Source organism: Onychostruthus taczanowskii, unplaced genomic scaffold, assembly GCF_017590055.1.
Source record: "Onychostruthus taczanowskii isolate IOZ18803 unplaced genomic scaffold, ASM1759005v1 scaffold33, whole genome shotgun sequence".
Classification (NCBI taxonomy): Eukaryota; Metazoa; Chordata; class Aves; order Passeriformes; family Passeridae; genus Onychostruthus; species Onychostruthus taczanowskii.
The window spans coordinates 8,185,013-8,197,118 of NW_024500683.1; the positions used below are offsets into that span (position 1 = coordinate 8,185,013).

General features: G+C 35.9%; 1 protein-coding gene across 1 annotated transcript in view; it reads right to left on the bottom strand.

Moving 5' to 3' along the window:
* Window positions 1-3,077: 3,077 nt before the first annotated feature.
* TINAG (tubulointerstitial nephritis antigen) overlaps window positions 3,078-12,106 on the bottom strand; it is a 38,786-nt gene continuing 29,757 nt past the window's right edge. The window contains exons 10-11 of the mRNA XM_041410693.1: window positions 4,313-4,358; window positions 3,078-3,194 (exon numbers count right to left, since the gene is read on the bottom strand). Of these exons, the coding sequence (XP_041266627.1) occupies window positions 3,078-3,194; window positions 4,313-4,358 (163 nt within the window). The remainder of the gene's footprint in view (window positions 3,195-4,312; window positions 4,359-12,106) is intronic.

Below are 12,106 nucleotides of genomic sequence, written 5' to 3' on the forward strand. Positions count from 1 at the left end.
TAAAAGATTATAGTCTCCAGAGTTTTGCAATGGAATTGCAGTTGCGCTTATATTGAGGCAGTAGTTTAAATTAATGAGTTCCCATCTATGTGTTTGGGTGGCTACCACTGTTGGAAGAGCTGAATGAAACATCCAGATAGGCCTAAAATACTTCATACAGAACCTGAGGCAGCCCACGGCTTCAAGAGCCCCAAAAACTTTAAAGCACAGAGGATTTTAGTGGTGAGCTTACTCTGACCTCCTGCCTCAGGCTTCTTCCTCAGCTGCCTTCTCCAGGAAAAGCTTTGCGTAGTGCTGTTCCATGACGAAGATTTCCAGGGAAAACAATAAATTGTTATAGATGAAGCAATAACATTCACTGTATTATGGTGTGTGTATTTGACAGCTAGACTTATAAAGAAAAGAGAAAATTTATTCCTTTCATTGCATTCATTCTGTCTCTAATATGCCCTAACTAAAACTTAGTTGAATCAGAGGTGCCTGCTCTGCACCCCTCACTCACTGACCTCTGCCTTCAGCCTTGATTGGGGGTGACTGCTGAACAGCATGGGACCAAGAAAATGTTGAGAGCTGGGGCTCCACATTGTCTGGAAACAAACATGGTAACCGGATACAGGTGTATCTTAAGTGAGGGGATGCAGGAGAACTTTAGAATAAAGCAATATTTCAATTTGCTGTTAACTGGGGCAGAGACACAGCCTCCATCCTGGTAAAGGCTGGTCCTTGCAGTGAGGAATGGGTGCAAAGATGTAAGTTCATATAAGAAACAGTATCCACATGGTAGGTATAACATTTAGTGACCAAGTGCAAGTTTCTGTCACATCTCTAGTAAAACATTGTGCTGAAAAGATTTATAAATATATGTTTCTTATTCTGATTTCTGGAAGCGTAACTCCTCTCTTCAGGATTGCTCTTAGTCTGGCAACTTTCCATGATTCCTGGAACTACAGGAAAACAGTTCCCTTGTCGTTCTCAGGGCTTGTCTCATCCCTGCTCTAGATGCAAATTCCTTATGTCCGTGGGAGTTCTTGTTCCTCTTGTTTCAGGTTGTGTTCCTATAAAACATGTTGCACTAAGCTGTACATAAATCTTTGCTGCTGCGGTCCCAGTGCTGGTTGCCAGCTTGAAAGTGTGAAACCTCCCTAATTTCAGCATGCCCAGGGGAAGCTCTCCTTGAGGAATGTCTCTCTGGGCGTCCCAGACAAAGCAACTATCCTAAATTAGAAGTTTAACATCACAGACCAGATCTCAGGAAGGTCTCATAAGGAAATCAGGAGCAGCAACACCCACTGGCAAAATTAAAAGCCACAGCAGTGCAAGCCAAATTGAAGTTGAAAAAAATAATCCCCCCCAGAGTTTACTGAACATGTTTTTACAGTGTCATTCACTTCAAAGTTAAATTATACTCTTCTGAAATCTTGACATTTACGGAATCAATACATACCAAGAGGTTGGGAAATAGATGTGCAGATGATTCAGTACACTTTCCTCTCAAGTACTGACTTAGCTCTCACTAAAACTATAAGAATTATTTCTCTCTGAGCATTAAGAGCATCTAAAATTGCTTGTGTTACACTTTGCTACAAATTTCAAGATATAAAGGGTTTTTTGTGTCTAAATTCAGTTTACTATATGACACTAAAGGCTGCAGAATGCTTGTTGTGCTGCAGTATGGTACAGACATTTTAACAATAGCTCCTGTAAGTGATGCAACATAAATTGTCACCTAACTTTAGATTAAGAGAGGTTATTTCAGAGACATGGCATTTGTCATATTCCACTGCCATGAAAAATTCTTGAATGAACTTGCTGATGACATTAAAAAGCAGGTTCTTATTCTAGAAAGAATGAACATTATTAAACACATTGAAGGTACACCTGGAAATTCTTTGTTCAGTGATATTTCATGGCAGCTTTTTCCCCCCACTTATTTAACGTGCCATGTTTTCTTTCATAGATAATTTTATTGCAGTTGGCATTTGGCCTTTGGATTAATTGTAAGAGAAAAGGCTAGAAAGTATTTAATTTCTTCTTATGTCAATAGGTTCAATATTGATATTTTAATTAACAAATAAGCAAAACGGCCCTTGTCAAGATTTGCAGCAATGCCTGTAGGAGGGAATGTGAGTCATAAAGCAGCTTCTTCAGACAGAAGTAGCTATGGAAGCATTAGGAGTTCTGCGTGTCTCATTGGCACTACTGATCCAGATCACCAGCACCAGGAACTGAGCCTGGCTTACAGACATGTCAGTCCAGACAAACAACAAAATAACTTTTCCATCTTTTTCTGTTTGCAAGAGGCTTTTGGGAATGTTGGCACATGCTTGTTTTCAGGTTAAACAGGGAGTGGAAGGCAAGCAGTTCAGGTATTAGTCTAGTCTAGAATGAACAGAGAAGAAATTACATTTTCTTCTTTATTTTATTTTAATTAAAACATTATTAAAATTATACCATTTTGGTTGTGGTTGCAGGAACAGGAACACACTCTTTCATTGCAAGCTATTTTTGTGTTAAACTGAATGCATCAACTTTGTGGTATCTACTAGAAAAAAATTAATTTCCTGGATGAGATATCGATACATAGATACAACTTATCTACTTAGTTTTAAGCAAAGGTGTATAGGAAATAATCCTTCAACTACAGGATCAGAACTACTTCCATTTCTTTGGATTTTATTATCCAGTAGGACCATGAGCTGTCTGAGCCAATTTTGTTTGGAAGAGCACACAATATTTCTGAAATAATTTCTGGTCAGAGTATATATTGCAAAGAGATTAATGCTAACACTGTAACTCCATTTTTTTCAGGCATTGTTCAATGAGGAGGGAGCTCCCTGCTCTGTGACAATCAAGGTTTTCAGTAGTCCTGGATATAACATGCTTTTAGTCTAAAGGGTTTTTTGTACCAGGTGAGATCCAAGAGTGCTATGATGTCTGCAGTGTGTTCAAGTCAGGAAGACCTCATGAGGGCTAACAGAAAGGTAACTTAGAGAGAAGACATCATTTTTTCCCCATAAAGACTCAATATACAACAATGGGAAGAATAGATACATCAAGCAGAGTATGGTACAGATAAACTATGGTTGTCCTGAAGTAGCTAAAATCAGCTTCTCAATATCACACTCATTTTGTCCACGAAGAATCCTAAAATAACCATTTTCTCCCCAGGATTTTCCCCAGGAATTTGCAGCAATCTAAAAGTAAACAAAACAGATTATTATTGTTATTACTATTATTATTATTATTATTATTATTATTATTATTTTAAAATATTAATTAAAAATGCAAGGTGTTAAATGCAAAATTCATCTTTTGTGTTAGTTTCCTTTTTAAGGAACAGTCGCTCAGATTGGATACACTGAGAATTAGCATGTATCTTTTTCTGTTTTCTAATAATTTGTTCCTTTTTTGGTTTGATCATAATTTCAGTTCCAAAATCAGGTATAGTAAAAATGGAATAGTATTTCTACAAGATAGTTTGATACATTGAAGCAGAAATCATTAAATGAATATTCAACTCTTTACTGCTGAAAACAGTTATTGAAACAATGGTCAGAATTCCAACTAACCTGTTAAAGACACACCAAAGATATACATAAAAGAAAGCTCAATTTTAAAGAATGAAGTTTTATTCAGGTAGGTATTGACATATTAAGCAACTTATTTTCTGATGAAGTCTCTGTAATCTCAGTAGGTTTTGCCTTTGATAGCAGTGAAGCTACCCACCATAAGCCCTGCCATCAGCTGTGTAAACACCAAAGTACCTTCAGATGAATGCAGGAACAATGGGATGAGCTGTTAGTCATAATCCAAATGATAAAATTTGATTTACTCTAAATGGCTTAAAGGAAATGTTCTTAGTTTGATTGGTTTTGGTTTTGGTGGCTGGATAAGAATTTCCAACACTGTTTAAAGAGAAAATTTGTCTTTTCCAAATATTTTAACAATTACTATTGATTAATTTTACTGACTTGCATTTCCAGGCATCAAAAAAACTGACTCTTCATAGAAATTTTTAATAACATTTGAAAAATTGAATAAGATTTGAAACAGAAAAGGCAGTGTAGGAAAAAATACAGGTATAGGTGGGATGAAACAGGCTTTGAAATTGAGGTAGGTGATGCAATGGTTTGAGGGTCAGCATGATAAAAGTTGGCAGAGAGAGAATAGAATTACGCAGGACACTTAAGGGTGAAGGAAAAAAACAGATGCAGAGAGAGTGAATGAAAGTAAAGAAGTAGATTTTAGATGATCTCTGTTGTTGAGATCTTTTTTCTTCTACTTCAAAACACCGTCCTAAGTATTCACTTACCCAAAACTTCTGTTTTTGTCCATTTTTGTCAGGTAATGCTCCCCACCTTTTAGAAAATAATGGTACTTTGTTGAAAAAAACAGTCAGAAGATAAAAGCAGTCAGAAGATAAAAACATTAATTGTCATAATTATCAGTGTCAGAACAAAGCCTGAGTAACAAACTCTGATGATTCAAGTGAGATTACCTCCTAACTTGCTAAGCACAAGTCAAATTTCCATTAGTTATCACAAAAAGTTAACACAAGTCTAGTTTTAATTTTTCATTGCAAAAACCTGTTTTCATTGACAGAATCTCTCTTCTGGAGAGCTTGCTTGCTGAACTGAACTGTGTAAGAATATTGAAACTATTGTGAGCATATTTCTTCAACTCAGCTGAAGATCCCTAGAAAGATTTTTGTTAAAAGTATCATCCAGCACCTTTACAGAAATAGCTGGTGAGTTGGGACTGAAAGTATTCCTAGCTTTTCTCAGATCAAACTGAACTGCTGACAGCCTAATCTGTTTTTTTTGCATGGGGCAGGGGGGGAAGTTTGATATTTTGTCATCTTTGAGGGCATGCTAACTTTTATGAAAATATCCATGAAATCATACAAGAAATTTTCCCCAGTTTACATCCCCACCTGCCAAGCGATAGGATTTTTATAGGGATATAGATGTAGCTGAACTGCCTAGTACTCTGATTTTTAGGTCTCACTTTATACAAAGGGCAGAAGTTCCAACCCAATCACCTGGATATATTTCAGTGACCAAGAGTTGCACTGCACACCTTGTACAGATGGTTTTTCCTAAGTACACGTGGTTTTTCTGCTGGACCTTAAAGAGCTCTGTCTTGTTTTCAATTTATACAATGAATGCTTGTCTAGTTACTATTCACAGTTCATGATGCTTGGGTGCCTATGAAAGGGCACCAATAAACAGAAAACCAAAGATGTGAGCTTTTAGATGGTTTTCCCCAGTGTGAAGTTAATCCTAGGATATATCAAATGCCATTGACAGGGTGTTTACTGGTGTATATCCCATCAACACCACCTGTTTGAGCTGTATTTGGAGTGCTCCAGTCATTTTCAAAGGCAACCAGCAAAAATATGGTGAGAAATTCCACACTGTGAATGGGAAAATTGGGATTTTTCTGTCATCCTTTTGTTTGAACAGTAACAGTGACATAACTCTCCTTGGTTAATAGTGAACCATCATTTACATGGAACACCTGCACTTTCAGCCAAAGGGAAAAAGGAAAGGAAGACAGATTGGTGACTAGCAGAGAGATGAAATGTGGATTGTAGTTCAAGCACAAATTGTAGCTACTAATCATTAAATTGAATGAATCATAAAAACAGTGTTTGCCATAATGACCCTGGAATGCAATTTATTTTTTTTAAAGAGGCCTCATGATACATTTTTATTTTGTTACCACATGAATGTTCAGGGATTATCAATAATTGTCATTTCTTTGCCAAATATTTCAGATACAATCTGTCATTATCATAATTTAAAAAAGAAAAGTTATACGTTTTGAATTTCATATCAGATATAGATTTACTTATTTACTCATGGCCATTTTACTAAAAAGATACATCAGCAGTAATGTGAAAGTCCAATATTTACATTAGTCTTAAAGACAGAGAAATATTGCCTTGAATTGATATTCATGTACTCCTGCATTTTGTACTACACAGAATTTCTTCTGCTTGCTTGAGTATGACGATGACCAGTTCCCACAGGGTCACATTTCTGTGATTAAATGTTTTTCTAACATTTGGTATTTTCTAAAAGAGTGAACTTCTAGTTTCATACATTGCTAAGAATACATTGATTCTTAGAAATGTTTGTAAATAAAAGAATACTTATAAGCCAAGATAGAAAAGGAACCTTTCTTTTATCCTTGACTATGATGTATCCATGAATTTAATTTCCCAGGGTTTGTGTCATCATAGATACATAGGCACTTGAGATATGCATTTTATTTACAGTTTGAAAGAAGTGCTGCTTTCTCATTAATAAATGCCTATGGGTGTTCATCAAATACTCTAAAGTAAATTAAAATATAGAGTGCAGCCAGCAGGTCAAGAGAAGTGACTGATTTCCTTTTTTTGGGACAGCCATCTTGTGTCCAGTGCCCATTCTTGAGCTTCCCCACACAGGAAAGGCATTAACAGGCTGGAGCAAGACCAGCAGGAGTCCCCTGAGATGTTTGGGGTCTGGAGAACATGGTGGGTGAGGAGAGGCTGAGGGAGCTGGCTTTGTTCAGCCCTCAGGAGAGACGGCTCAGGACAGATATATTTGTTGTCTTATTCTCCATAATGTGTGGGTACAGAGAAGATAGCACAAACTCTCCTGGTACATTTTGGTGGTCCCCCCACTGCTCCCCTTCCACATCCCCTACTTGAACCTCAGCCTCCAGTGGAGGTAGCGATGGCTGCATCCAATTTAGCCTAGATAGCATTCTAGATCATCTACCCTGCAGAGTAGCAGCTCAGAGAAAGTGCTCAAAGTCCCTCAAAGTCTTCAAAACGAAAATTTAAAAAAAAATAAATAAAAAAAAAAAGCAGCATAATCCTGGAGGAGTTTAATGAAATAACTAAACCCCCAGAGGAATTAGTTTCCAAGCGGAATTGACAAACTTTAAAGTTACATATTCTTGAGCAACATCCATTAGAGAACAATATTGTATTTTTTGCAAGATGACCAAAATAATCTAATCACACTCTTTTGTTTGCTTTTTTGATTATTCCAACTTGATGTTTACTCCAAATGAATGCTATTTTAAAAGAAAGGGATGCTGGATCTTATTGGACTTGTATAGATGGGGAATTTCTCAGGGTTATTTTTGCAAAGCTTTAGATCACTAATGTTCCTGCCTTTGGTATTGTTTAGAAAACCTTTCAACCTTATGTCCTGTTTCCACTAGAATAGAGGGTTTTGGTTTTTTTCTCAGTAGCTGTTACAGTACTGTGATTTGAATTCGGAATGAGAGTGGTGTTGATAATAACTGATTTTTTGGGTTTTGCTAAGGACTTTTTGTCTTTTTGTCTCATGCTTTAACAGTGAAGAGGAATGCAAAATAAACTAGGAGGGATACTAGCAGAGACAGGCAGCTGGAAGTGACCAAGTAGGTAATCCACCATAGAACTCATGCCCAGTATATAAAATGGGGGAAGTTACCCAGAAATATGTCCAATCTGGGTTCAGGATGTTGGTCAGCAGGTGGTGAGCAAGGGCATTGTACAGCACTTCTTTTTTCCTTCATATTATCACTTGCCATTATTATTGTATTTTACATTATTTTTGATTATTAAATTATTCTTATCTCAATCTACAAGATTTTTATCCCCCATTCCACTAGGGTGTGTAATAGGAGAGATGAAGTTGAGAGAGTGACTGCTTAATTTCCAGCTGGGCTTAAATCATGACACTATTTCATATCCAGACTTTCCATTTTTATTTAGGAGAAAAAGAAGAGATTTTAAGAAATTATTAAGGAGGTCTGTTTATCAGTTACTGAAAATTACTTTGGATAGAGAGTTTTCTTCTCTCTGGCAAAAATATTCTGTGATAAATACTCCACTTAGCTTTTCCAAAAGAAACAATCATGACCTTCAATCAAAAATAACCTTGAATTTAAAAAAAGTAATTTCACAAAACCACATTCAATCCCCTTAAAAAAAAAAAAAAAAAAAAAGCAATGTGTTTCCATTTACCCCAAGGAAACTTGCTCCAAGTGACTCTGTGAAAAGAATTCTGTTGCTCTTTCAGATAAAAAGATGAGTTCTTGTGGTCTTATATAAAATTATTTTCACAATTTTGTCTCCAATTTTATATAGCAGAGGCACCGTCGCTGTCCTTTTCAGTAATAACTTTTCCTTGATATTAACTCTGTAGGAGCAAGCCCTGAATACACAATTCTACCTGACAGATAAAAAACTACAATACAGAGACTGTTTCAGTAGTGTTACAGAGAATGGAAATTGGTTTTATTTGAACATTTCCCAGTTTGTTTTTCAATAAACTATACCACTAAAATGCAGGTGGACTTCACTAGAAAAGCATAAAGAAAGCTATCAGAAAAAAAGTAAGCTGATAATTAATCATTGAATAAAGTACTAAAAAATGGGTTACAAGAAAAAGGGTTATCAGCAGTTGTTTCAAAACAAAGGTGTTTTGGCAGATAACAGAAACTAGGTTCAAGTGTGCTTACACTCACTTTTGTAGGTAAAATGCTCTTAAGAGCAAATACAGTGAAGATTTCTCAAGAGTGTGCTAAATAATACTATACAAACTGTCTCCTTAAGACTGAAGACATGAACAGAAAACAAATACAGCCTTAAAAATAAAGAGGAATGGCAGGTTTTAGGTCTTAAGCTAATTTCTGCAGATTGGTTGTTATTAGTAGAAGTCAATGCTTTGCATTAACCAAGGATTTAAATTGCTTGCTGGACACAAATATATGCAGTCAAAAAACTTCTCATCTCAGTTTCTTCCCTGGATTTGGTTGTACAACTATCATAATGCTACCAGAGAAAAAAAGTTTTAAGTCTTGTGGGTCATGTCCTATTCTTAGTGCTGGATCACAACAGCCTACAGTACACTACAGTACACTTCAAAATTAGCAATTTTATCTACTCAATTAGACAAAAGTTTAATTCTTAATCTTGTATTAAAAATAAGAAGGTTAGGGTTACTAATTTATGTTCACCACAAGAGAAGGCTTCTTAGAAAATGGTTGCTGGAATTTGAAATTGTAGTTTTGCATAGACTTTTCAACACGGGAGGTGAGTCAAATTGAGTCAGTGAACCAAGAGTTAAATCACTCCCACAGATCCCACAGATCCCACAGATCCCAAAGATCTACTGTAGTGAATTGTACAGGAGATAGTCTTATGGATTTAACTGCATGTATCATCAGGCACTGTATATTTTCCCCATGATCTCCTCATGTATTTCTCTTTGCTATAAAATATTTGAGTGTCACTGTTTAATTTTTAACTATAATACCTGATGTTGATTATCTGACAGTGAAAAAGTAATTGTTTTTTTCCCCATGAAAGGAAAAGGGAACTCAAGCCCAGGTTTCTTTATTCAGGAACAAAACAGTTTGGGTTATGACTTTTGGTGGTTTAAGATGTTATTTGTTTGTAGTTATTCTGAGTGTAAGATCAAGTGAGGGCAACTAAGATAAAAATATATAGAAACACAGTCTCCAAAGCCAAAATTCCAGATATCACTAGCAGTAGTCAAGAATTTGGACTTTGGACTTTGGATAGGTGAATCATTTAATTATGTATTAAATCTCAGAATGTTGTTGTTCTGTTTGGCTGTCTCTTCAACATTAAACCACAAGCTCTTTGCCTCACATATCAATTTTATCTCCATTAATATGGCTTTTTGTGTTAAACATTCAGCCAATGTTTTTTCAGGGCATAGAAGTTTCAGTTTAGTAGTTGGTCAAGCCATTTAATCTGCTGCATTATTCCATTTAAATCTTTCAGTCAATTTCTAATTAATATAGAGAGGAAATATGTTTCCAGCTAATGAACATCTCAGTGTTCTCTTATTAAAGCCTTTTGCCATTCTGATCTCCTTCCAAGCGTTGAAAATCTATCTTGTTCATGAAAGATTATCAAGGATTTTAATAATATTTGTTTGTTTCCTCCAAGCCTTAAAGTGATAGTCCATAGATTTAATTGCAGCCAAAGGCATGGACTTCTGAGACCTTCCTGGATTTTTCAGTGTCATGGCTTCAGCAGCTGCAGCTTTTTAGTGAGGTATGGATCATGTATTGTAGCTTGGCACTGACACTAAAGTGATTCAGAAATAAAAGTCTGAGAGATTTGTCTGAGCAAGCTGCAGATATTCAGGATGGGTACTTTACTTCACTAACTTTGAAAAGAGATTTGTATGAACTAGAACCACAGTTCATACAGAACTAGAACAGCTTCTCCATCCAATGTATTTCCTTGACTGAACTCTACTTTCCTTACCAAACAGACTATGGCATTTTATACCAACAAATTTCCCCAGGTTTTATTTTCCTCTAGACATTATATTTCTTCTCCTAGAGGGAACTAAGAAAGTCAGAAGACTAGAAAGAAGTTTTAAAATTTTAAAAACCCAAACAACCGAACAGCAACAAAAAAAAAAATTGCAGAGAATCTGGTACAGAACAAATATGACAGGTTTGATCAGAAATCCTAGATTACATGTGCAGGTCTGAAAGAAATCTACCACCGAGTTCATCTTTGATGTGAATTTAGTCTTGTTTTATTAAGAGACCTTGAGATAAAAATTACAGTTTTGTATATAATTTTTCAGCCATCAATCTTCTTAAAATAGGAGAGTGGAAAAAAAATGAAAATTAACAAACTAATAGTTTTTCCTCTTTACTGCCTCTTGGCATTTGCAGTTTCATTGTGCCTCTTTAATTGATTTTCATTCTGGTGTCATTAAGAGCTGCGATTGTGGATCTATGGATCCATGAATACATGTATGTACATACACACACACATGCAAGACTCTGAAAATACTGTCTTACTGTGAATATTACACATCAGTCATTTTGGTTTTAAGCAACTCTAAGATGCCATTGCATGTGGGATTTCTATAATCTAGTCTAGAATTTTTCATTTTATCTATTTAAGCATGACGTTATCTCACAAATTCTATTACAGTCTACAAGGAGAAATCAGATCCAACAAAGCAATTAAGCTCACCTTTAGATATTTAAGCTAGAGCAGATGAATATCTATAAAAGACAAAGAAAACATGCAGGGGCATAGGAATTTAACTTTATTACATCAAAACTTAGCTGTTATGTATCCCAGTCTCCATTATTCACTTTTTCTGCTTATCTCCCTGTGTCTGAAATAGACACAGGAACTGCCTGAGAGAGCCTCCTCTCTCTAAGTATCAGTGGGTCAGCCCATCCTGCATTCAGATTACTGAAAGCCCTATTTCACTAGAGAGACTGTGACCAAACCCAAACACTCTGCTACCCACAACAGCCCTCACCTGGCTGTTCCACACTTTCCTCTCCTCCTTCCATGCTATTCCATCTTCTCATATTCTCTCCCTGAGCCTGAGGTCACACAGGACCTCACTGGAGATTGACTCCCAGTCTTGTCACAGCTGATTTTATAAATAAGCCTTTGAACGATAGAAAATAACTTGCAATTTCACGGTGCAGAACAAGGGAAGTCAGTCTAAACACTTAAAATCCTTCTGGTCCAATGATCAATTGAGCAGTTTGTATGTGCATTTCTGGTTTTGTACAAATAGCTCTTGCAAGCGTCACCAAAATGTGTTTGATTTTATCACTCCATTACCTCATATGTTGCACAATTCACGGGCAATTTAAGGCATTTTCAAAAATGTTTCTGAAATATTACAAATATCAGCTTAATAGGGTCAGTCATTATTACGGCTGCCTTTTACAAGTATTGAATGTCTTTTATGGAAGGGATTATAAATAAAAATAAGCCTACAATAAACCTCAACCCACAAAAAACTGCATATTTTATCCTATCTATCAGCATGTGTCTGCTCCTTTTTGTCTCCCCAGGAGCCATCTCAGCTAAGCAAAATGCAAATATTCATCAGTATTTTTATCTGAAGTACAACTATGATGAGATTCTCATGAGTTTTTTATTGAGGTCAAGGAGTCTAAATTTTCCTTCGCTTCCAAGCTATATATGAGTGACAAAGAACTTACACCCACAACACATATTTTGCATTCAAATTCATTGAAACTAATTATATTGAAAAGTGATAGCTTAATCCTGAAGACATTAAAATCTATA